The 26,266-nt window shown below is 38.5% G+C and overlaps 2 protein-coding genes across 2 annotated transcripts in view; one reads left to right on the forward strand and one right to left on the reverse strand.

Moving 5' to 3' along the window:
• LOC134825361 (uncharacterized) overlaps nt 1-25,005 on the forward strand; it is a 31,153-nt gene extending 6,148 nt beyond the window's left edge. The window contains exons 12-35 of the mRNA XM_063837538.1: nt 2,592-2,724; nt 2,945-3,097; nt 3,271-3,419; nt 3,643-3,769; nt 3,919-4,182; nt 4,327-4,449; nt 10,389-10,552; nt 12,659-12,781; nt 13,122-13,247; nt 13,749-13,861; nt 13,986-14,067; nt 14,375-14,486; nt 14,685-14,761; nt 15,415-15,499; nt 15,668-15,816; nt 16,030-16,169; nt 18,425-18,572; nt 18,775-18,881; nt 19,219-19,364; nt 19,676-19,834; nt 19,955-20,073; nt 21,129-21,333; nt 21,609-21,726; nt 24,262-25,005. Coding sequence (XP_063693608.1) covers nt 2,592-2,724; nt 2,945-3,097; nt 3,271-3,419; nt 3,643-3,769; nt 3,919-4,182; nt 4,327-4,449; nt 10,389-10,552; nt 12,659-12,781; nt 13,122-13,247; nt 13,749-13,861; nt 13,986-14,067; nt 14,375-14,486; nt 14,685-14,761; nt 15,415-15,499; nt 15,668-15,816; nt 16,030-16,169; nt 18,425-18,572; nt 18,775-18,881; nt 19,219-19,364; nt 19,676-19,834; nt 19,955-20,073; nt 21,129-21,333; nt 21,609-21,726; nt 24,262-24,377 — 3,238 coding nt within the window. The 3' untranslated portion in view covers nt 24,378-25,005. The remainder of the gene's footprint in view (nt 1-2,591; nt 2,725-2,944; nt 3,098-3,270; nt 3,420-3,642; nt 3,770-3,918; nt 4,183-4,326; nt 4,450-10,388; nt 10,553-12,658; nt 12,782-13,121; nt 13,248-13,748; nt 13,862-13,985; nt 14,068-14,374; nt 14,487-14,684; nt 14,762-15,414; nt 15,500-15,667; nt 15,817-16,029; nt 16,170-18,424; nt 18,573-18,774; nt 18,882-19,218; nt 19,365-19,675; nt 19,835-19,954; nt 20,074-21,128; nt 21,334-21,608; nt 21,727-24,261) is intronic.
• Nucleotides 1-26,266, reverse strand: part of LOC134825336 (agrin-like) — a 91,823-nt gene that overhangs the window by 51,982 nt on the left and 13,575 nt on the right. The window lies entirely within an intron of this gene.

Below are 26,266 nucleotides of genomic sequence, written 5' to 3' on the forward strand. Positions count from 1 at the left end.
TCTTTCTGGTTGCCACACTTTCACTTAGTAGAACGTACATCCTTCTCTTTCCCCTAAGAAAAGTCAGTCAAAGATTAGTTTTGAGCCTCATTGCTGTACTTGTTGTGTCCATGGCATGTTTCTTCGCAATTCCACCTTTTGTAAAGCTGGTCCAGATAACCTACCACTGGGAAGATGGCTATTGTTGGGTTGAATCAATACCAGGGAAGAACATGACTAAAGTTTGGGATGTAATTGACAATACCTTGGATACCATCTTTCTTGCATGCCCGGTCCTTCCGGTAACTGTTAGCTGCATCATTGCATCTTACAAGATCCTTTCTTCGAGGAAAGACAAGCCTGGGCTGATCAAACTTGCGAAGCAAAGTCGAGCAGCTGTGAAGAATAAAAGAAACCAGATTACATTGACCATTATCTTGGTTACTCTTCTTTACATCGTCTCCAACATTCCACTCTTCCTGAACTACATCCTGTATCTTATAACGATTTATCGTTACAAGTACCCTGGACCCTTCTACAGCTCTCCTGTGGTGTACTTCTACGCCTGGAATTGCACAGCTCTTCTCAGCACAAGTCTGAACGCAAGTGCTAACCCGATAGTTTATTGGATGAGATTTGGAAACTTCAGAGAGTGGATAAAAGGAGGATGTGGACTCAAGGCAACCACTTTATCTTCACTGAAAACGGGTGAGTTGTGCAACTCAAAGTCAGCGATCCAGCAGAGTAAAGGCGATTTGAGAGCTCAAACAAAATCTGTGACGCTGAAAAGCAACAAAACTTCATCAGATGTGTAGACAGAAACTTCTGGAGGGATTTGGGAGGACCATCGCTCTGGACTCAGACTATTGAATTAGTTCAGACACTCTTACACCGTGGAAACAAATAACAATAGACTCGAATTTCTTATTATAAACTGAATAAACATACTATCACCTTATATTATTAAGTCCTTTCACAGTTGCATTCAAAAATTGAATAACCGTTGAATTACGAAACAGCACCAAAATTAGTCCCACAAGGAAGTACACCTTCAAGCACAGACTCCCTGGCGTTAGGTTGCTAAATAGGCTATCTTGCATTCATAAACATAAGACTTATTGTAGATCTTCAAAGATCTTGTATTAATATATTTTAAAATTAATATCAATGATTATTTTTACCGTAGCTAAACCTCCTGCTTTGACTTTAAGTTTTGCATGGCCAAATAATTTTAGTTGCATATTGCAATATGAAAGGAAATTTATATCTTTCTTAAGTTTGTTAATGATATTTAACATCTGTTATTACTCACTGCCAAGATCATGGGTAAATACTGTTTTTTATAGTCTTTATATTTTTAATACTTTCAACACTACTATATAACAAATAATTTGAGATCATGAATACGATGTAGTCACATTGAAACGTCGAGTAATCTCCTTTCGCTAATAAGAGCATTTTTACTTGTCGCAACAACCGGGATAAAAATAATTTTACACAGAATACACTGTTTTTTAAATATTTAATTATGAGTGAGGTATCTCAATTCTCGTCAAAATATGCTACAGATTATTAACGCGATATTTCCCAGCATCTAACAGAACTTCACTGATTTCATAAATATAGACAAACAATTATATTTCCACAATTGGTTTATTCTCCTCTCTGACGTAACACTAAACACAACAATCATATACCAGTATCCGCTGACATGGTACTCTTCTGTCTAAAGGACGAAATTAATGGAGGAAGGAGTTGATGATAGAAATGATTGATGCGGTCTGATGGAGTGTTATAAAGTTGTTGTACTCTATAAGTGTGTATTCACCTACAAGCATAACTGCTTGGCGTGATGAGGTACATCTTTGATTGGTCGAAGGTCTTTCAACAACACAGCATCATCACTTTCATAGTAGTCCCCGGCTTATGACGGGTTCATAGCGGTATTAAACATGTTTTTCTGGGCCCAAACATTCTACGCTCCTACTATGCTATTACTGGTCTCTTGACTAACTCCCAATCATCTGTCCATATGGTATTGTTTCTGGACAAATAGATGGTATACGATGCCCTCAGGCTGATCTCAGCGATCTTCATGCAGGCCTTCTTCTTCTCTTTGTTGTTTACGTTCAGGTGGTTCATAAAGGTTGGGAGGCTATAGTTGTAAATGCCTCGAGCTCCCACTTCTACTGTCTGGAGCTTGCAAGCCCATCCGTTGGCTTCTATCTCTTCTGTCAGCTGCTGATATCTCTTCATCTTTCGCTTCTCTTGATCAGCAAAGTTCTGCTCATTTACACAAGTCAGTTATTCTTTATATATTGCATGATGTGAACTGATCTCGTAAGGTTGCTTAATCGTTTAATAATTAGCCTTGACACCACCTCTGATTGAAATTCGCGTGCGATGATGTTAACCCTGCTTGATTCAGGGGATACTGGTATCATGCAGTAATATGATCTGGGAGACAGGTGTTCGTGGACAGTTGTCCGTGGGCAGTTGTCCGCGGACAGGGGTCGGGCTATCTACATACTGCCCAACCTTTTTGATTTTCAAAATAATGATAAGACCTTAACTTCAATACAACGAACCGACTAATGGAGCTGAACTTTCAGTGGCAGCTGTTCCCATACAGGAAATGTTGATGATGGCTGGTGGAATCTCGAGTTTCCTGACCCTGTCGATATCAGGAGTGTTGTTATTTATGATAGAACAGATTGTTGTCGAGACAGGATTGATGGGGTTAAGGTGATCTAATTGGGCATTTTGCTCCTTTATAAAAAAATTTATTGTTTTTTTAAATCAGGACATTTTTTTTGAAACACGCTGTATTTAACATGCAATGTTTCACGTCTTGGCAATGTGATTTTAGCTTTAGCCAATAACTAGTGACTACCCTTAGATGTAAAAATGATAATATACAGTATTCTGAATGTAAACAATAAACATACCTCTTGAACCTTTATAGGTTTACGCGGATGAAATGCTCTGTGGTGAAGTTAACTACGTTTGGGGACAAGGTGTATATGTCATCAACTGTGAGAGTGACACCTCTGAGAATGTGTTTGGAACTAATATCCGTATAGAAGCAGCTCCTAAGCAATACCTTGCACTTTGTGAGGTAAATCTTCATATCCTTAGCTTTAAAGTCGAGCTTTTTATTTAGAATTAAAACAAGTCCTTCATATCATGTTTCCTCAGTCACACCATAATAATGAAGATAAAAAGATAAATTCTAGGGTTAAAAAGCAATGCAAAAAATCGTAAAGTTTACCAATAAAAAATAACACTCAGGTCAAAGTCTTCTCAGACCCCACCGCTGAGGTTGGAGAGGATCGTCTGGTTAATCTGGCGTACCTCAGACCAACATCACAATCTTCAACGGAGTGGGGAGGCGTCTCCAGCCGTGCTGTTGATGGTAATGAAGCCGGAGCGTGGAAATCGTAAGTTAATCAACTTTGCTCGTGGAACTGCCGCCTCGATTATAAAGATTGAAATGTTGACAATTATCTCCTTTTATCACCACAAATTCGTTATGGGGTTACTTGCAACACGTTTGGTTAGGTGTTTATAAACTCAAGTCACTTTAGTAAAGTGTCTAATTAACCGGTAATTAATCAATTAAGAGGTTACCAAAATGCTATTTGAGTTAACAATACTCCCCAGGGGTGCTTGCACTCACACTGCAAGCGCAGGCTGGTGGATGGTAGATCTAGAGGACAACTATATTGTCAACAAAGTCTGGGTCAAAAACAGGATTGATTGTTGTGGTGACAGGATCGATGGTGTGAAGGTAAAAATTACAATTTTATCGGGGGAAATTCCTTTTTTATTTGAATGATTATACGACTGGATAAGACTTTGAGTATGTATGTAGTAGACACATGATTGTAAATCATAGTTCGAAAATACAACTTAAAATTACACATCCATTTTTTTCAGATTTACGTTGGAGATGTTTTCTGTGGGACCATCAAATACGACCCTCTAAAGTTCAGCTACGAAGTGATCTGTAAGGAAGGTCAAGGAATAGTTGGTGACACAGTGAAACTTGTAAACGACAAAACTTACCTGACTTTATGTGAAGTACGGGTGTGGGGCCCTAAGGAACCGGTTGTTATCAATGTTCCTGATGTGGAGGTTATTGGTGATATGAGTGATGCTGCTGATGATGCTGTTTCCATTGCAGGGTGTAGTGCTGGACAGGTACTTTCTTCTTTCTTTATTTATTTTTTATTTTGTTTTTATTATGTTTTTTTTTTGTATATTATCAAGCAACCAATGCCGTCATTATTTGTAAATACAACCTCCGACTTCGCCAAAATGTGACATAACATATATAACTTGCAGGTCGTTATCTACTGTGACGTATTCACCGGGAATGTTGGTCTTTACTCGGATGGAGTGCTGGTTAATCCGAACACGGGATCCTCTTGTTCAGCTTATAACAGTGCTGGAGGTCAGGGTGTTATTGTAAGTTTTTAATACTTTCAACACTACTAAATAACAACTAATTTGAGCCTGAAGATGGCGTTGACGCCTCCATTCCAAAATTTGCCTCCATTCCAAACTTCTTGTTCCATTTGTCCTTGTCTCTTCCAACCGGATATTATCTAACTATCAGTATATCAGTAAGTTTATAATACGAATTATTACATTAAATCCCGCTGTCGCCTTTTATTTGCCTTCCCCCTTACTGACATGTTTTCCGAAATTAGAATTAGAAACGATGGGTACTGCCAACTTTTAGCTTTAGCTGGTATCTTCAAGCTTTGTTATTACACAGCTGAGATTCGGCGAAGATACAGGTCGTAATATGGCTTTGAATGGTAACGCAAATTTTACTGTTTTACATGTACAGCTGGTACTACTACATTTTAGGGTGAATTGATCGTGGTATAAATTATGTATTGACAAAGAGAGACAATATGTATCATACAAAATTATTCGTAACACATTATAATGATATAATCACATAAACCTTTGAACTTGCACCTTAACAAAATATCGTTTTTTAGCTCAAATGATAAATCCAAAAAAAGTTGTATATCATACCCATTTTATTAAATGTTATAATGTAACTTCTTAAAAAGATAGATTCAAGGCCAAGAGTAAGATGAGCAATGAGCATACTGGTTCCAATAATTATAATAGGTGAGAAAATCTATAAACTGAGGGATCGCTCGGTAAAGTGGCCTTTGAAGGGGATGGGATAGGAGTGGTTCTGTTTACGTAATATGTGACCGATCCCGATACAAAATATTAAAGCACATACTAATCTGGTTTTTTTTTTCAAATAATGAAGAAAACGCATGCACGAAGAGCATAAAATCAACTATAGTCCTTTACTTCACGAATTGATCTTCAAACGACCAACTTATGCTTGTCCGACTGGAGATCTGTAGATTGAGTGTCCAGAGTTAGTTCCAACTACTTCGTTTCTGTTCACATCGATTTGCATCAACTTTCCGGATACCTTTACCCATCCTGTGCCTGTAGGGTTATCTGCAGTCATTCCCTCGCGGTAAAAGATGTCATTAGCAGAATTTACGCCAACAACAAGGTCCGTTCCTGAGCTAATCCATTGCAGTTTTCCAGGAACCTGTGTCCAGCCTGTTCCAGCAGTGTCGGCGTCACCGTACGTTCCCACTCGGTAGAAGATATCGTGTGCCGAATTCACTCCCCACACCCCAGATTCCCCGACACTAATTTGGATGAGTTTCCCGACGATATGCTGCCATGAGGAGCCAATCCATCTGAAGATGTCCTGTCCTCTGTTCACTCCCCACACATGATCCTTGTTGCTCACATCTACGTTTGTCAGTGCTCCGCCGATCTGTTGCCATTTGTCCTCTCCCAAGTACTTGTAGATTGAATCGGCTTTGTTGACCCCCCAAACAGATGCTCCGGATGAAACTTGCACCAATCCACCAGCGATTTGAGTCCAGCTGTTTCCATCAGTATTAAGCTGGTAGATGTTGTCATTGCTATTGACACCCCACACTCCTGAGTCTCCTTTCGAGATCTTGGTAAGTCCTCCTGGAATCTGCTGCCAAGCTGCTGTTATCACCTTTTGAACATCATCAACTGGACAATCTTGTGTGTTGCAATTCTGGTTTTCTGATTCATTTCCCTGACATTCTGCTCCTTTATGTTGAGGTGCAGGGTTAGTGCAGGTCCTGGACCTAGTTTTGGATCCTCCAGCACATTCAGCAGAGCATCCAGACCAATCTCCGAATTCAGTTCACTCACCATCAACTGGACAATCTTGTGTGTTGCAATCCTGGTTTTCTGATTCCTCTCCCTGGCAGTCTGCTCCTTTATGTTGAGGGGCAGGGTTAGTGCAGGTCCTGAACCTAGTTTTGGATCCTCCAGCACATTCAGCAGAGCATTCAGACCAATCTCCGAATTCAGTCCACCCACCATGGACAGTGTCAGTGCATGTGTAGCCACATTTCTTTAAAACCTCCTCAGATTTTTCACACTTCTTTGCCTGCTTTTTCTTCAACTTCCCTATCGTCGTTACTGCACAGCCATCTATTATAGATGTATATCCTCCAGCACGGCACTTTTCATACTTCTTTACATTCTTTTTAAATTTCTTCCCCTCACATTTTACCCCTGCATTCACCAAAATGAAAAGAGTAGAGAAAGTTATAATCAGGATTAAGGTCCTCATCGCAGCAAACAAATTGAAACGTGATAGAAATTTAGATAATCGAATGATTGAGAACGTATGCTGTTAATGTTATTTATAAGATGTGTGTCGTCACCACCGGCCGCCCCTCATTCAATTGAAACAATAAAGCCCAAGAGCTCTATGAGGGAAACCTTTCAAATATCCTTAACTGATAGACAAAACTGGCATCATGCGAATGTGTCATGAGGTGTGGATGTGGAAGTGGATGTGGATGTGGATGTGGATGTGGATGTGGATGTGGATGTGTCATGATGTTAATTGCTTTTGTAGGCAAACGGCTACAATTCAAATGGCAGCGTTTGATCGAAACCTCCCCCCCCCCCCCCCTCGGCCCCCTGTGGGAATTAGGATGGGTGGGGTAGGGACTGGGGAATTGACACGAATGTTTTTAAAGTATATACAACTACCTTATGGGACCTTATTTGACCGGACATTAAATGAACGGACACAATTATGAACTAACATTAAAATTAACGCTCGAAAGCATTCAAAACCATCAAAAATTCAAATTTTTTTCATCTCTTTTTGGCTTAAAGTTTTAGCAGATAATTTGTAAATTAATTTTTTATACAATATGCAAGAGAAGCAGTCATTAAGCAATTAAATATCACAATATCTGTAGATCAGTGTCTATGATTATGAAAGTTGTGTAAAAACAACAGATACGAAATATGACCAGATTTGAATTTTGATATCAATGAGCATATCACAGGTCATCTTCGTCAAATGGGTTATCGTGCATTAAATATTCCATGCTTAAAGCATCAGTAATAACCGCTTTTTGAAAACAATTTTTTATTTGACCACCTCGCCACCTCAGTCCTGCATTTCAGTATAAACTTTTACAATATGTGGAGGTAGATAGTAACTCCGAAGAAGTGAACGAGGAAGCCGACGATCAAGAATGTGATCATGCCATAATGTGATGCTTAGAATATTTAAATTTTATACTAAAAAATTAAGTATAAAATTTGAAAGAGGGAAACCTTTCAAATTTTTCTTAACCGCTACAAAAAACTGGCAACATGAATTACCAATGTCCGTGGTAAAGTTTTATATGTCTAGTGGTCAACTTTATGTCTAGTGGTCAAGTCTTTGGCCAACAAGGTTACGTCAGCTCTCAGCAGGCGAGTGGGAGTGGGTTAAGAAATGCTTGTGATAGTGGATTCCTGGAAACCAATAAACCCCAGCTAGCCTACTCCGCTTTTATCTACGGAACCTCCAAAAGGTGGAATTTTTTTGCTGTACCGCCCCAGGGATTTCCGATCATCTAAAACTCTTGGAATAAGCTGTGTCAAGGAAGATTTTATACCAGCCATTATGGGCAAAAGATTTGTGCCTGATCAGATCAGAAAGATAGCTTTACTTCCCGCAAGAATGGGCGGGCTGAGCATTCCAGACTGCACTTCAACAGCAGAGATGGAGTACTCTAACTCAGTAAATGCTACAAAACGGCTCACAGAAGCGGTTTTTCAACAGTTTACTACTTTCCAACTAAACGAAGAACTGCAGCATGACATTATAACTCATAAGTGAAGTAAAGAAGGGTAAGGAAGAGCTTTACAAACACCAACGTGAAACTATTAGTTATGAATGAAGTACCCCCATCCACACAAAGGCAAATAGAACTCCTTAGTGTAAAAGGAGCATCCATTTGGTTATCCACACTCTCTCTAAAAGCATGTGGGTACGTCCTCTACAAACAAGAATTCTTTGATGCCCTCTCACTCAGATATAATATTACACTGTCTAGTGTCTACAGCTATAACAGAGGTCCCCTATGTGTATGTGGAAATCAAAATCATATCAACTATACTCTAACCTGCAAAGTCGGAGGCTACGTTTCACTTAGACACGATTCACTCAGAGATACAATAGCTGAACTCCTTACCACTGTTTGCAAAGACGTTGAAACAGAACCCCAGCTTCTCTCCGTTCCTCACACACTTGAACTATCTAATGGAACAAATAGACAGGATGGTGCAAGACTGGACATCAGTGCGAGATCGTTCTGGTTGCCGCTGGACATGGCATTCACAGATGTAAGGGTACTTCACCCTCAAGCCCAGTCCAACAGTGACAAGAGCATCTCGCAGATGTACCAATCTCACGAAAAGAACAAAAAAGTGAGTACAATGACAGAGACCTCAATGTAGAAAAGGCTACCTTTACGCCACTGGTATTCAGTACTCTGTACTACAGGAGGAATGGCGTTTGAGGATTCACAGTTCCTAAAACATCTCGCTGTAAAGATCAGCCTTAAGAAAGGCCAACGGTATTGTGATGTGATGTCATTCGTCAGACGCAGACTGCGTTTTGATTTACTCAGAACCTGTATAATCTCTATCATGGGGTACAGAGGTACCAAAAATCTTCCACCCACGGCGATAAGTGATTTATACCTTAACCTGATTAACAATCCTAAACCTTAAAAGGTCATGGAGTGCTTGTTCAGTGGGGGTCTAAACTGCTTTTTGTTGCGATGTGAATTGTTAGATTTTATTTTTAGTTGACCATTTTTATTTTACAAAGGGTTAAATTTTTTTACCCCAGTTTTTTAAATTTGTACCATTTTTATAGCATTTAATCTATTGTATTGGTTTATTAATTTTTCGAGGGTGTCTATCCTTTTAGCTAGACAATTACCATTGCTGAAATTATCTGTATACTGTTCGAAACATTTTCTATTTTCTCCACGGTTCATGCTACCCTGATCGCATTACGAGCCTACATTTTTTTTGTTTTCTGGTTAAGTTCAGGTAGTTAATCCTGTCTAGTGGTAGTCTAGATTTGATCATGTTGGGCCTGACTCAGGTTTCGGCTAATAATGATCAGGGTAGCAAGAATAAATGAATCGTGAACAAAAGTAGTTTCTAGAAAAATTTTGAAAAAATGTTGACTTATAAAATTTTCGGTCCGAGTCATCCTCGATACGTACCTCTGAAGGCAGAGCTCCCGCTTCCGATCATCACATGGCATGAAGTGCGCTTAGACACGTCTTGATATCATTTAAGAATGTGCAGTGTGTAGGCAGTAATTGAGAGACTCGGGGATCGAGGGACAATAGTCTTACATGTTCTGGAATTGCCGTTCACAGCACTACACATTCTCAACAATTTCCATACAATTACTACACACTGCACATTCTTAAATGATATCAAGTGTCTAAACGCACTTCATGCCATGTGATGATCGGAAGCGGGAGCTTCGCCTTCAGAGGTACATATCGAGGATGACTCGGACCGAAAATTTTATGAGTCAACATTTTTTCTAGAAACTACTTTTGTTCACGATTCATTTATTCATGCTACCCTGATCATTATTAGCCGAAAATGTTTTTTTCGATTTTCGAAGTCCGTACCTACATTCGGAAGGCTGTGGACGTGATTGGTTCCATATACTTGTAGATAACGTGATATTTGACCCGCAGATTTAAAGGAAAATACGCAAATTTGGTTAACAGATTTCAAGGAAAATGCGCGATTTGTCGCGGAGAACTTAAAAATCGCGAATTGTCGCGAAGATCTGAGAAAATCGCGGCAAACGTGAAACGTGAAATGTCGCGATTTGTTGCGGAGAATGGGGAAAATCGCGATTCCGCACGAGCCACGATTTCATTTTGTCCTTGTTCAGTACTGATAGCTTTAAGCATGGGAATTCTAAATGTTCAAATATAATTGTTTAATAGTAAGTAATTATAAATGAAATTCAGGCAAAAGCAGTATGCTCGCAAAGTATACAAATCAAGGACCCCTGCAATGGTCCAAAACTTCTGAAGTACATCCACTTTTACAACAAAGGACCTAATCCTAGCTTAGAGTGCCCCGTGGGTTATGAACCTACCATCTGTAACGCTCATTCCAACTGGGATGACTTGTGAGTTTATTTATTATTATATAACTTTATTTAAATCAAAAATAGAACATTTATTTTACCAAAACCCATAATCATGGGTAGAGTGGACCGCTGCCAGTGTCTCTCTTTCCCAAACAAAAGGAAATGATATTAATTTGATTGACCGTTCTCAAATGCAAAATGATACCGAGAATGAAATCGGTCGCTCGCTTTTCCCATTCATTAACGGCTTACGAAATGTATAAAATTAAATAAGTTTCGATTGATTACATCAATCAGATGCTGTAAAAATCTCTTTGGGTTGCGTTCGGGTCGATACCTAGTATTTCGGGGTAAGGGACAAGGGTGGTAGTTATTACTTATTGAACAAGCTGAAGTTTATTGAATCTTCATTGCCGAGTACAGCTGCCTTTGGGTAGTTCTTCTTAATCTATTACAATTGTAAATGAATGGGAAAAGCGAGCGACCGATTTCATTCTCGGTATCATTTTGCATTTGAGAACGGTCAATCAAATTAATATCATTTCCTTTTGTTTGGGAAAGAGAGACACTGGCAGCGGTCCACTCTACCCATGATTATGGGTTTTGGTAAAATATCATCTCTTTTTGATTATAATGTCAGGGTACTTTATAAAGTCGAAATATAAACTGATATCTTCATTAATAAGGAGGAAGTTTCAACGATTTCGAAATTTTTCCTTTAAAAACATTTCCTTGTGTTTATGGAAGCATATCGGTCGATCACTGACTGAATATTTTTGCATGTAGTTGTTTTATATATAGCTTGATAAGCATGCAAAGTTTCAAAGTATTTCAAGAAGAACTGTAATCACAACGGCACTCTAAAGTTGACAGAAAATGACGAAAACAGCAATTTTCAGTGATTTTAGCAATTTTCTATCAATTTGGGCGTGTCCCCACGTGTGCAACTTTTAGATTTTTAACTTTAAAACTAGCCTAATGCACAATTTATACCTGCAGAAAGCAGAACTGAGCTCCACAACCCAAGGCATGGCCCAACACCAGAGAATACTAAATCGCAAAATTGACGTTTTTATAAAATAATTCTTCAAAAAAGCACAAACTTCAATGACGATTATCTTTATAAAGGAGCAAGCTAGAAAAACTTTCCGGGAGATTTTCAGAATGCTTGAACAATTATCTAAGATGAAAATTTCCTCAGATTTTGAATAAAATTTCTCCTTAATGGTTTAAAATTAATTTTAAAAGTTATTACTTTGTCAAAAATCAAGTTTTAAAAACGGTTAACTTGATGACGTCATCAAGGGGTGTTTATGACGTCAAATAATTTTTTTATACAATGTAAACTAAAGTGTAAACAATTATTTGCAAGACCTGTGGTCGGAAATGGCTGTATCTTTTATACTTTTGAATCTATGGACACTTAAATACAGGCTACAATTGACTGGCAAAGCGTCTATCCCTGAATATATATGTATATCTATCTGTATATGTCACGACAATCTGTCGTAAAACAGGGGTTCTAGAAAACCCACTTCCCGATGTTCCTGAAACCTGAAACTTTTTTTGCAGTCGATTTGGTCAACGTCTAGACGCCCTAAAAAATTTCAGATCTCTAACTCGATTTTAACATGGTTTTTAAGGCACCTGAATATGGCGATTTTGGGTTTTTTACCGAATTTCGTATAACAGTGCTGGCGAGTATTTTATGCAAATTTCTTAAAAATCTCAACATAACTATTTTTTATTCCTGTCATCTTTGACATCAAATTAGAATGTTTTGAACTAAAAATAAATCTGCTGAACGACTTCCGATGAGTCTTAATGCCTGAAAAACTCCTGCCGGAGGCGGCGGCCTTCGGCCGCCGCCTCCGGCCGGAGTGCACGCTTCGCGTGCACGAAAGAGGCTTGTAACGTGTACCAAAGGGGGTATAATAGTAAAGGGGGTATAATAGTAAAGGGGGTACATAGTATACCCACAATAAATGCACCGGTCGTGCTTGCCAGCACTGTGATTTATGCAACTTCTTAAACAGCTTTGCCACTAGGCATAAAACCATTTCTTTTGTAATCTCTTGTTTCTAGCAAAAAAGTATATAAACCTCTGTTGAAATTCTTTCTAAGATTGATTATCATAACAAACAGATTAGCTGACCAAGAAATCAACGACAAAGGAATCATTCCAAACGATAAAGCTTGTGCTGTGTCGGGCTGCGAAGAAGATAGGTGGTGTGATATTACCCTGGTCTGCAAACTCATGGATGATTTGTAAGGAATAAATTCTCTATAAACATGATAAATATTATGTCAAACATGACAAATACGATTTCAAAAACTGACCATCATATTTGACTTGATTTTTACAAAAATTTTCAAATCTAATCCAACAAGCTTATAACTAAAAGCAAATTGATACATGAGCGATAAATCAGCCAGTATCCAAAAATTATCCTAAATTGCTTTTATCTGTAAAGATTTCCAATATTAATGTAAAAAATTGGCATAAGATTGATAACTTTTTAAAACTAACAACTTAGTTTAATTAAGAGTGCATGCTAACCGCAGGGTTGCGTACGCTAGTTTAACTAAGAGTGCATGCTAACCGCAGGGTTGCGTACGCTGCAGCGGTATGTCCGGACTGTGGTGGTTGGAACTGTGATCAGGATGAGGATTGTGATATGGTAGAGCAACTTCCTACCTGCTCCTTAATACAGACTGGCTGTGATGTTGACAAGTATAACAATGTTTTTTATTTTATTGTTCTTCGATGAATTTCACATTTGGATACTGTCGGCTGACAGTCAGCAGCATATAATTATATAACTATGAAGCCTCCTTTTTTCTATCCAATACCTGAAACACATAGATGTAAATGTGGGCCCTACTATACCGACAGTTGCGCCCATTTCCCACACCTTAACAGGCTATTAACAGTTTCCCAATCAGTGACGTGATTTGATTCGTCATGTCAAATTCTCAAAACGACAGTGGCGCCCAAGGACCACTTCCCATGGTAGCTTGATCTAGATAGGGCGCAACTGTCCGGCAGCCAAATTTGGATCTAATACCTCGTTCACATATTACGTAATCACTTTTTAACAAATTTTACCCCCCCCCCCCCCCCCTCCGTAATCAGTTTTACACATATCTTATCGTGTCAGAATTACACTAGCGTAATCATTTGAAACCCCCCCTCCCCCCTCGGCTGATTACGTAATATGTGAACGACTCCAAGGTGTGGAGAACACGGAGAGTGCGAAGAAGTGGGAGCTACAGATTACAAGTGTCACTGTGAGGATGGCTTTGAGTTTGATCTTGCTGGAACTTGCCTTCCCAGACACAGCAAATGTGAGTTTATAATTTATACCATATATTGTGCAATATGGTATCATGGTTTTGCATAAATCTGCTTTAACTTTGATGAAATCAGATATTATTTATTCGTTAAATGCAATCCCTGACCTTACACCAGATCGAACTGTTTACGGAGAGAATGCAATTGGAGATGATGCTCGCAGTTACGCATCCTGCAAGGAGGGAGAAAGGGTGATGAGGTTAGTTTACACTTCCATACCTTATTTAATTTTAATTTGTAGAGGTCAGGGAGCACTTCAATGTTATTTATTTTCTTGTTGTTCAGGGTCTGGACGTCACTAAGTACTTTAATTAAAGTATTAATGCTTTTCATACAAAGTTACAACAAAGTCTTCATGTTGTGTATCCTGGGTTTGGACAGGATATTACTCGCTTAAAATATTTCCATCGCGTTACAGAATGTTTATAAGTGTTACATAATATTAATAAATGTAATAGATTTGTAGTGCTGTAAAATTGTAATTAGTTATGGCACTTCTTCTTCAGTTGCCACACGTTTGGTGCACCAAGTGCTGCTGATGGAGTTACCATTACATCGTCAGGGGCAGTTTCAAGGTGTGAGGCTCGGGCTTCAAATAGCGTGAAATTTCCAATCTTGGTAAGTTCATGAATCATGATCACCGTGAATATTAATGAGAAATATTTTTGATCTTGAATTGTGAGGAATGTTAGAAATATAATATGTTAACATTGGTACATAAAATATGACAATACAAGTGAACTATTAGGACTCTTTAGCTGAATTATAGTTTCCATAGTGATGAACGAGCAGGTAAGCTAACTTTGTTTAATCCAGGCAGTTGCCTATTGTGGTAATGATACAGTGTACACTGACCCTTGCACCCAAGATACGATACATGGCATGGAGTACAGGTAACTCATATGACGTAGTTTCTATGACGTAGTTTCTATGACGTAGTTTCTATGACGTAGTTTCTATGACGTAGTTTCTATGACGTAGTTTCTATGACGTAGTTTCTATGACGTAGTTTCTATGACGTAGTTTCTATGACGTAGTTTCTATGACGTAGTTTCTATGACGTAGTTTCTATGACGTAGTTTCTATGACGTAGTTTCTATGACGTAGTTTCTATGACGTAGTTTCTATGACGTAGTTTCATGACGTAGTTTCATGACGTAGTTTCACCAATTTTGTCAGCATGAATAAGAAGTTGCTACTTTGAAACGTCGTTTATACTAACAGTGCAGTATCATTTGTCGCAAGAAATCAGAATAATCAGAAACTATTTGGAACTCCCAAAAACTGTCTGTAGTTTCATGACGTAGTTTATAGCAGTTTTTATCGTTGGATTGTACTTGCACTTTAGAAACACTTTTTATATCACTTCTTCATTTGATTGTAGATTGTACTTCTGTCTATTAATTCAAGAAGTGCATTATGATTATTAGAGCTTATAATTCATGAAGGATTTGCTCTGAATAAAAATTTAAGAAATTTTTAAATCACCAACTTCAAATTCTTGAACAATAATAAAACATTAGTGTATTCTTTCTATTTTGATAAGGTACAATACGGGACAATCTCCATACGTGACCTGTCCTGATGGGTATTTTATGCAGAACTGTCTTTTCCACAGCCCCTGGTCACAGGTATTTTACCACAAAACTCTTTATTATGTTTATTTATGTCTGGTAAATGTCTGATTCGATTGTATCTTTTAACTACTTTATTCGATATTCCAGATTTGGTCGTCAAAATTATCAATTTCTATTTCACATTTTGTCTTTCATAAAGATATTGGTAATAACACTATCCAGTCTCTAACATCGGCCAACAAAGCACGCATCAAAAGTATCAGTTCAATCGATGTAAATGATGATGACTCTTGTTCTATGGACAACTGCTTAGATAATCCTTCAGCTAGTATGTGGTGCAAACTAACTGCTATCTGCAAAAAACTAACTGGGTAAGAGTCACCACTTTAGTAACTTTAGTAATCGGGTTAACTTGTAGCTACTACTAATTTACTAGGATCGCTTTTCTTATATCACTGGTTTACTACATCTAATACATCTCAGGAAAGTGATCACTAGTGTTATACTTTTATAAATCCAAACTCTTATGACTTATATTCGGATCAGTTTAATTGAATTATTAAAATAACATTAATTGCGTCCAGTGCGGAGTACCTGAAGGAAGCTTGTCCAACCTGTGAGGATGTGAGATGCCCAGTAGGAGAGGAGTGTAACATGGTTCATGACCTGCCTGTTTGTTTACCAAGGGTTCATGGTGGTTGTGAAGTGGCGAGATGCGGTCAAGGTTTGTTACACTCACTTGTAAAACATATCAACACTATGATAACCTATTCAACTATTTGGTTTGAAATACAAATCAATAGCTGTGTAGGCAAACAGGTACAATGCCGGCCCTCTAACAGCCCTCTAACAGCCCTCTAACAGCCCTCTAACAGCCCTCTAACAGCCCTCTAACAGCCCTCTAACAGCCCTCTAACAGCCCTCTAACAGCCCTCTAACAGCCCTCTAACAGCCCTCTAACAGCCCTCTAACAGCCCTCTAACAGCCCTTTAACAGCCCTCTAACAGCCCTCTAACAGCCCTCTAATAGCCCTCTAACAGCCCTCTAACAGCCCTTTAACAGCCCTCTAACAGCCCTCTAACAGCCCTCTAATAGCCCTCTAACAGCCCTCTAACAGCCCTTTAACAGCCCTCTAACAGCCCTCTAACAGCCCTCTAACAGCCCTTTAACAGCCCTCTAACAGCCCTCTAAATAGCCCTCTAACAGCCCTTTAAATAGCCCTCTAACAGCCCTCTAAACAGCCCTCTAACAGCCCTCTAAACAGCCCTCTAACAGCCCTCTAACAGCCCTTTAACAGCCCTCTAACAGCCCTCTAACAGCCCTCTAATAGCCCTCTAACAGCCCTCTAACAGCCCTTTAACAGCCCTCTAACAGCCCTCTAACAGCCCTCTAATAGCCCTCTAACAGCCCTCTAACAGCCATCTAACAGCCCTCTAACAGCCTTCTAACAGCCCTTTAACAGCCCTCTAACAGCCCTCTAACAGCCCTCTAACAGCCCTCTAATAGCCCTCTAACAGCCCTCTAACAGCCATCTAACAGCCCTCTAACAGCCTTCTAACAGCCCTCTAACAGCCCTCTAACAGCCTTCTAACAGCCCTCTAACAGCCCTCTAACAGCCCTCTAACAGCCCTTTAACAGCCCTCTAACAGCCCTTTAACAGCCCTCTAACAGCCCTCTAACAGCCCTCTAACAGCCCTCTAACAGCCCTCTAACAGCCCTCTAACAGCCCTTTAACAGCCCTCTGACAGCCCTTTAGCAGCCCTCTAACAGCCCTCTAACAGCCCTCTAACAGCCCTTTAACAGCCCTCTAACAGCCCTCTAACAGCCCTCTAACAGCCCTTTAACAGCCCTCTAACAGCCCTCTAACAGCCCTCTAACAGCCCTTTAACAGCCCTCTAACAGCCCTCTAACAGCCCTCTAACAGCCCTTTAACAGCCCTCTAACAGCCCTCTAACAGCCCTCTAACAGCCCTTTAACAGCCCTCTAACAGCCCTCTAACAGCACTCTAACAGCCCTCTAACAGCCATCTAACAGCCCTTTAACAGCCCTCTAACAGCCCTCTAACAGCCCTCTAACAGCCCTCTAACAGCCCTCTAACAGCCCTCTAACAGCCCTCTAACAGCCCTCTAACAGCCCTCTAACAGCCCTCTAACAGCCCTCTAACAGCCCTCTAACAGCCCTTTAACAGCCCTCTAACAGCCCTCTAACAGCCCTCTAATAGCCCTCTAACAGCCCTCTAACAGCCCTTTAACAGCCCTCTAACAGCCCTCTAACAGCCCTCTAACAGCCCTCTAACAGCCCTTTAACAGCCCTCTAACAGCCCTTTAACAGCCCTCTAACAGCCCTCTAACAGCCCTCTAACAGCCCTCTAACAGCCCTCTAACAGCCCTCTAACAGCCCTTTAGCAGCCCTCTAACAGCCCTCTAACAGCCCTCTAACAGCCCTTAACAGCCCTCTAACAGCCCTCTAACAGCCCTCTAACAGCCCTTTAACAGCCCTCTAACAGCCCTCTAACAGCCCTCTAACAGCCCTTTAACAGCCCTCTAACAGCCCTCTAACAGCCCTCTAACAGCCCTCTAACAGCCCTCTAACAGCCCTCTAACAGCCCTCTAACAGCCCTTTAACAGCCCTCTAACAGCCCTCTAACAGCACTCTAACAGCCCTCTAACAGCCATCTAACAGCCCTCTAACAGCCCTCTAACAGCCCTTTAACAGCCTTCTAACAGCCCTCTAACAGCCCTCTAACAGCCCTCTAACAGCCCTCTAACAGCCCTCTAACAGCCCTCTAACAGCCCTCTAACAGCCCTCTAACAGCCCTCTAACAGCCCTCTAACAGCCCTCTAACAGCCCTCTAACAGCCCTCTAACAGCCCTCTAACAGCCCTCTAACAGCCCTCTAACAGCCCTCTAAACAGCATGGGCAAATAGCCATAACAAAACACAAATAATCATTTAAACTCACAGAGTTTTGTACTTACAGGTGATTGTCAAGAGGATGAAGCTGACTACAAGTGCCTTTGTTACGAGGGCTACAGGTTCAATGGAGTCACGTGTACAGATATTGATGAGTGTGTTGAGGAGGACCCTTGTGGTAACGGACTGTGCAATAACACTATTGGGTCTCATACGTACGTGATCTTTAAAAATTCGCCCAATTATGATTTCCGGAAATATTCACTGGCCGTTCAAACGAATAGAAGCACTTCTCCTGGATATTCGGTCAATACTGCAAACTCCAGTAATGTTAGAGCAACCTGAATTATTTAGATCGATATGGCTTTAACCACTGTAACATATAAAAGTATAAACTAAAATGTGTATTTTGTTTAGATGTGATTGTGATGAAGGTTATGTGTCCCTAAAAGGAACCTGTGAGGATATCAATGAGTGTTTGGCTGACCCCTGTGATGAAACAGAGAGATGCTCAAACATTGAGGGTATCTTGTTTATATCTTAATTGTGCTTAGCCCGTCATTTAAAATTTCGATTTATTAGGGGTCGTTCACATATTACGTAATCACTTTTTGAAAATTTTAAACCCCCCTCCCCCTCCTTAATCAGTTTTACACATAGCTATTGTGTCAAAATTACACTAGCGTAATCATTTGAAACCCCCCCTCCTCCCTCAGCTGATTACGTAATAATATTTGAACGACCCCTTATTATCGTAAATTCCTGTGTCGTGGTGCCAATAAATCAATTAAATTTATCAGAGGCCGAACATTAAACATGTTGTTTCTTCCATGTTCACCTAAGTTTTCATATATTGTACAGGGAGCTACATCTGTGACTGTTTGGACTCACTAGTAAGGGATCACAGTACTGGTGACTGTATGTGTGCTGATGGTTTTGAGGAGGATAAGGATGGAACTTGTGTGGATATTGACGAGTGCGAGCTGGATCCTTGTAAAGACAATGAGGTTTGAAATTTTCTGAAATATTCGGTTACTTGATTCTTTATCTTAATTATTAATTAAGAGTAATTAATTAAATTTAAGTTATTGGTTAAAGTAAAGCAAAATCTGGATTCTGGTCGTTAAAATCTTACAAATATCATTATCTTAGAGTTAGATGTTCAACCTTAATTCATTTTACAAGGTATTTCGTTTTTTTGTTGTAGAGAACTCAACAAAAGAATTAAGCGAGGAATATACCAATGATTCAGTATTCAGGTGATCCAGATTCTCATCATTCTCAAACAATCCTTGTTAAAAATTAGACTTACCCACAGGACTGCTTCAATACAGATGGTAACTATCACTGTGAGTGTAGGGAAGGCACAGAGAGAGGAGAAGGGGGAGTGTGTCAGGAAATGGAGCCGGGTGAATGTGAGGTCATGCCTATTAAATCAGTTATTGGAGCTTTCCGAGGCAACAATGTTAACGTTAAGGTTTTTATAGTTTATTTTTATTTTTTAACGTTACGTTTTACTTTTAGAACTTTTATCATTTTAGAAAGTTTAACTCTTTGAAATGAGCAGGCTCGCGATTATTTCTGATAAAATTTTCAGCTTCGCGGAGAATCAAAGAAAACCTTTAAAAAGGATACTCGTATCACCTGGACCAGGAACAATGAACCTTGGAATCCTGATGAAGATGGCACTGATAAAATGAGGGGTTTCATCATCAGGTATACATTAATTACAGGGTGTCATGAAATAATGGGGAAATTGGTAGATCACCGACCGGCTATAAGCCGGTTATAAGCCGGCTATAAACCGGCTTATAGCCGGCTACAATTTTTATAGCCGGCTATAAGCCGGCTTATAGCCGGTTAGTAGCCGCTTACATTTGTTGTTGAGCGACGGCTATTAGCCGGTTATAAGCCTGCTATTAGCCGTTTTGGTATCGAAAGTGGTTATAAGCCGGTTATAAGATATTAACTCAACTTCATCGTACTGAACGATAGTCAGGAGCCGGCTATAAGAAATTCAGCGAAAACGGCTATTAGCCGGTTATAAGCCGGCTATTAGGCGTTTAGGTATCGAAAGTGGTTATAAGCCGGCTATAAGCCGGCTATAAGATATTAACTTAACTTCATCGTACTGAACTGAGTTAATATCTTATAACCGGCTTATAGCCGGCTTATAGCCGGCTTATAACCACTTTCGATACCTAAACAGCTAATAGCCGGCTTATAACCGGCTAATAGCCGTTTTCACTGAATTTCTTATAGCCGGCTCCTGACTATCGTTCAGTACGATGTAGTTGAGTTAATATCTTATAACCGGCTTATAGCCGGCTTATAGCCGGCTTATAACCACTTTTAATACCAAAACGGCTAATAGCAGGCTTATAACTGGCTAATAGCCGTCGCTCAACAACAAATGTAAGCGGCTACTAACCGGCTATGAGCCGGCTTATAGCCGGCTATAAAAATTGTTAGTAGCCGGCTTATAGCCGGTCGGTGATCTACCAACTGGCCAAATAATGAACATGAGAGTTATCTGGAACGACTATATACTTTCAATGGTTGTAGTACTATAGTAACATATTCTAACTAATAACTATTAACTATACGTTTAAATACAATGTTTGTCCCTGAATGAAGATGCATGATTATCATTTATCATAACATGATCAAATCCAATATCCATCAGCGGTTCATCAGCCATGTGTAATTGGAACTAGTTTGAAAGTATATAGAATTAATTTTCTATTTTTAACTTCAGACTTCTCCCACAGAGATTTTGATCCAGAAGATGCTGGCGTGTATGTAGGGTCAATATTCATCGACCAAGATGGAAAGACCTCCAAATGCCAGTTTGACCTGAAGATTGAGCTACTGGATGGCTCAGTAAGTCTCAGGATAACTAATAAAGCAAGTCTGATGAGGCCTCAGAAAGCAGGAAAAATACTTAAAATAAAATGTGATGTCGACATGGTTAAGGTAGGTGAACAAATACATTTTACAATATAATTGCAATACGCTTTGTATATGAGCGATAATTTGCCAAATTTATGTTATTGTTTAATGTAAAAGATGCAGAAAGTGATACTTTAAATGCACCCAATTTAGTAATATGAATAACCTGATAATAATTCATTAATATTTTATATATTTACGACTACGTGCAGATTTACTTATATGTTATAGGAACAGATATTCATTATTCAGTTAAGGTATTCAGTTTTTACCCTTTGTAAAACTTCTACAAACACCAGGTAAAACTGGACGATCCCAAAAATCCGGACAACATTAACTGGTACAAAGTAACAGCTGACGGAGAAGTGAAGCTCGATGATGACTCTCACAGCGGCATGTACATTAAAAAAGGCGCAGGTAAAATTTACCGTAAATAACGAAGTTTTTTATAACTTGGCCTTGGTTAAATGTTGGTTAGTAGTTTAATTAATGAGCTGTTGACCATAATTGTTAATGGACTAGCCCGGCACGCGCTACTTCGTAAAAATTTAGACGAGTAAAATCCGTCAAAATGAGCTGTGGCATGACGTATCATTATCAGCGTGTACGGATTTACAACTTTTGAAACACTAACAGCACGTCTTATATAACTATACGCTCAAAGCTATGAATCTAAAATTAAATAGTTAATTAATTTAACCAAAACCCATAATCATGGGTAGAGTGTACCGCTGCCAGTGTCTCTCTTTTCCAAACAAAAGGAAATGATATTAATTTGAGGAACAGTCCGCTAATGCAAATTGATACCGAGAATGAAATCGGTCGCTCGCTTTTTCAAATCAATAAGCTTTATTACAATTCGTGAGCCGTGATCGAATGGAAAAAGCGAGCGACCGATTTCATTCTCGGTATCAATTTGCATTAGCGGACTGTTCCTCAAATTAATATCATTTCCTTTTGTTTGGAAAAGAGAGACACTGGCAGCGGTACACTCTACCCATGATTATGGGTTTTGGTTAAATATCATCTCTTTTTGATTATAATGTCAGGATAATTTACACAGCTACGTAGTCGAAACACAGCTACGTAGTCGAAACTTCATTAACAAGGAGGTAATTTCGACGATTTCGAAATTCTGCCTTTGAAAACGTTTCCTTGTGTTTAGTTAGGTATATCTGTCGATAACCGACTGAATATGGCACTTTTTACTCATTCAAGTTGGCATTAAATTCATATATAATGTCATTTAAATATCGTGGAAAGCAGAATATTGGTAATCTTGTTTTGTCTGAGTCCGTAAATGAAGGTGATTGGATAAAATATACTTGGAAGTTAATGTAATATTGAACTTATAAACATAGATAAAATTTTTGATTAATCAGTTTTATGAAGGAGCTATCTTGGTAAAATGTTTGTAGTATTATGAAGAATTGTTCACGGCTTGTTGCGATTTGGTTTCTTTTAGCCGTTATATTTTATGTTTCTTTTGGATAAATTTGTGATTGTTGTTGTGTTTCAAGATGTTATTTGTTGTTGTTATATTTCGTAGTATTAATAGATTATTTTAATAGATTATTTTAACATTGTATCTTTGCAGCTATGTAAGTTTTCAGTACGTCCTGTTTATGACAAAGGCATGTAGCCGAAACGTCGACAAAGAATTATGTTTTAACACACTGAGTGGAGACTCTCATTTCGTCAACTACAATGAAAGCAGAATATATTCGAAATCACGAATGAGCAAAATTCTCACCTTTCGCACGTGCAAACTTTGAGCGGACGTTGCGTGCGCATACAGTATTGAATCACCGTAAATTTTTGCATAGTGATATTTAATATATAGTTTGATAAGCATGCAAAGTTTTAGAAGATTTCAAAAAGAACTTGGATCACAACGGGACTCCAAAGTTGATAAAAATCGTGAAAATCAAAATTTTTAGTGATTTTAGCTATTTTAAATCAATTTGGGCGTGTCCCCACGTGTGCAACTTTTCGATTTTTAACTTTAAAACTAGCCTATAACACAATTTACACCTTTAAGAAGCAAAATTGAGCTCCACAACCCAAGGGATAGCCCAACACCAGAGAATACTAATTCACAACTTTTGTGTTTTTATAAAATTATTCTTCAAAAAAGCACTAACTTCAATAGCAAATATCTTTATGAAGGAGTAAGGTAGGAAACTTTTCCGGTAGATTTTTAGAATGCTTGAACAATTATCTAAGTGAAAATGTCCTCAGATTTTGAATAAAATTACTCTTTAATGGTGTAAAATCGATTTGAAAAGTTGTTGTTTTGTCAAAAATCAAGTTTTAAAAACACTTAAATTGATGACGTCATCAAGTGATGATGATGATGATAAATTATTTTTCAATATAAAGTAAAGTAAAGTATAAACGATTATCTTTAAAACCTGTGGTTCGAAATGACTGTATCTTTTATACTTTTGAATCTACGGACACTTAAATGTAGGCTACAATTGACTGCAAAAAGCGTCTATATATATCTTCACGACAATCTGTTGTAAAACAGGGGTTCCAGAAAACCCACTTCCCGATACTCCTGAAACATGAAATTTTTTTTACTGTCGACTTGGACAAGGTCTAGACGCCCTGCAAAGTTTCAGATCTCTAACTCAATTTTAACATGGTTTTTAAGGCACCTGAATATGGCGATTTTGGGTTTTTTACCTAATTTCGTATAACATGCTGGCGCGTATTTTGCGCAAATTTCTTAAAAACCTCCACATAACTATTTCTTATTCCTGTCATCTTTAACATTGAATTAGAATCTTTTGAACTTAAATGTACCTGCTAAACTACTTTCGAAAAAGTCTTAATGCCTGGAAAACAATAAAGGGGATATAATAGTATAGGGGGTAAATAGTATTGTGAATATAAGGGCGACGGTAATGCTTGCCAGCATTGTGATAAATATGCAAATACTTGCAGGGAATTACCAGCTGATATTCACACAACCCAAACACGAGGATAGCGGCACGTACAGGTGCGAGTTCGACCAAATGGGCGTGTCGGTTTCTACTGATGTCACAATAGATGTGGTCTAACGAATATAATGAAGTGGAACCGTGCAATAATAATATGCAACGAAAATAATATTGAATTGTTTAATAAAGATTGTTGGATTTAAGAAATTGAATTAGACTTAGAGACCGAAATATAAACTATAAGCATTTTAATTACTCGTTTTTTAGCTTAATCAGTTCTGTTATGGAAGACTATCTGGTCAAATTAAAACGAATTGCATACTTAGCTGTTTAGATTCTGAATTTTATCACTATCAATAGGATACTCAAACTTGTTTTATATCGTTGTCGGACGTTGGTAGTGCTACAAACTATAAATGATTAAAATCGATTAGTTCTGACGTTAGCTATAGAGGTTCTTTCACAATTTAATGCCTATTTTTGCGGTATTACAGACGTATTAATTATGAAAATAAATTTGTTGAAACCCTAACATTTTCTTGAAATATCTAAATCGATTTTTCGAAAAGACTTATGTATGCGTGTCTTATAATGTCATTAAAAAACAATCCATATTCTCTGTCGTCGAGTCTAGATAATTTATAAGGGACCGTTCACTTTTTTACATGAACAAGCTATTTTGAATTTGACCGCAGACGTGCAGTCTTTTATTTATATTGTTTTGTTTTGAACAAGTAAAATAGATCCGAAGAAAATCCATTTGTCGTTTTAGAACTTGAACCGTAGAAATCAATTTACAATTTTAATTTGACCATTGAACTTCATTAAACAGGACATCACAAATAGATTCTACACAAATACCCTACCACTTGAATCCAAAAGACAAATTGATACGTTCAAGATAGCTCTAACCGGATCACATGCAGCTCCACATCAGATATGTTCAATTTATATCTGATACCAAATATACATTACATTATAATGTACATACTACATATTAATGTACATTACATTCCCGGACTTTATCGTTTATATTACCATTGACATTAATATTATCTACTATTTCCAGTTCAAGAAAATTCCTTCAACTTTAAATCAGGTTAAGATCATTTAACAATCTAAATCTAACAAAAAGCTCAAACCAATCTGTTATCATACCACAATTAAATATTCAAGAAAAAATGAAGCTTTAAAATGCACAATCACTGAGAGTAGAGATTAAGAAAATATAAGAACAGGAAACTGAGCTCTATTTATACAGCTAACAATAATACACGTTGAAGCGACTGTTATATAAACCACGCTCTCAATTTGTCAGCGGGAGGGATAGGAATTGGAGATTGGGAGGAGGAGGAGTCACTCATAGTTTGATAAAACGAGGTACAGTATTAACACACGAAAATACATCTCAACTGCCCAAAACACAACTTAACCGTTGAAAGCGAAAAATAAATACATGTGATCAAATTGTGATGAAATAAAAAACTACGATTGTCATCAGCCAAGGACATCATATTACAAAAGCTTCCAGATTATCTTCATTCACTGCACCGTTAGGGTAAAGCTGATCTTAAAGTTGTTCACAAGTTAACAAATTAAGTTCTTTTCAAATCTCCAATTTATCGACATTTACATATTAATATGTAGTTTTGATATACCTAACTGTCACCAAGATGTAAATCAGATCGAACCAATTGTTCGATCTAATTAGATCGAACTGCGCGCGTCCAGTTTAGATCAAACCAAACCTCGTCACACAGCGCTGACACGTATATTAACCTTATGTTTAAACACTGCTATGACTTTCGCGCAATACATATTAGTATTGCTTTGATATAAACCGTTTGATCGAACGGTTTAAGATCAAACGGTTGGATCGTACGGTTAGATCGGACGGTTAGATGGAACGGTTAAATCGTACGGTTAGATCGTACGGTTAGATCCAACGGTTAGATCCAACGGTTAGATCCAACGGTTAGAAAGAACGGTTAGATCCAACGGTTAGATCC

Source organism: Bolinopsis microptera, chromosome 13 (genome assembly GCF_026151205.1).
Source record: "Bolinopsis microptera isolate Bmic1 chromosome 13, MBARI_Bmic_1.0, whole genome shotgun sequence".
Lineage (NCBI taxonomy): Eukaryota > Metazoa > Ctenophora > Tentaculata > Lobata > Bolinopsidae > Bolinopsis > Bolinopsis microptera.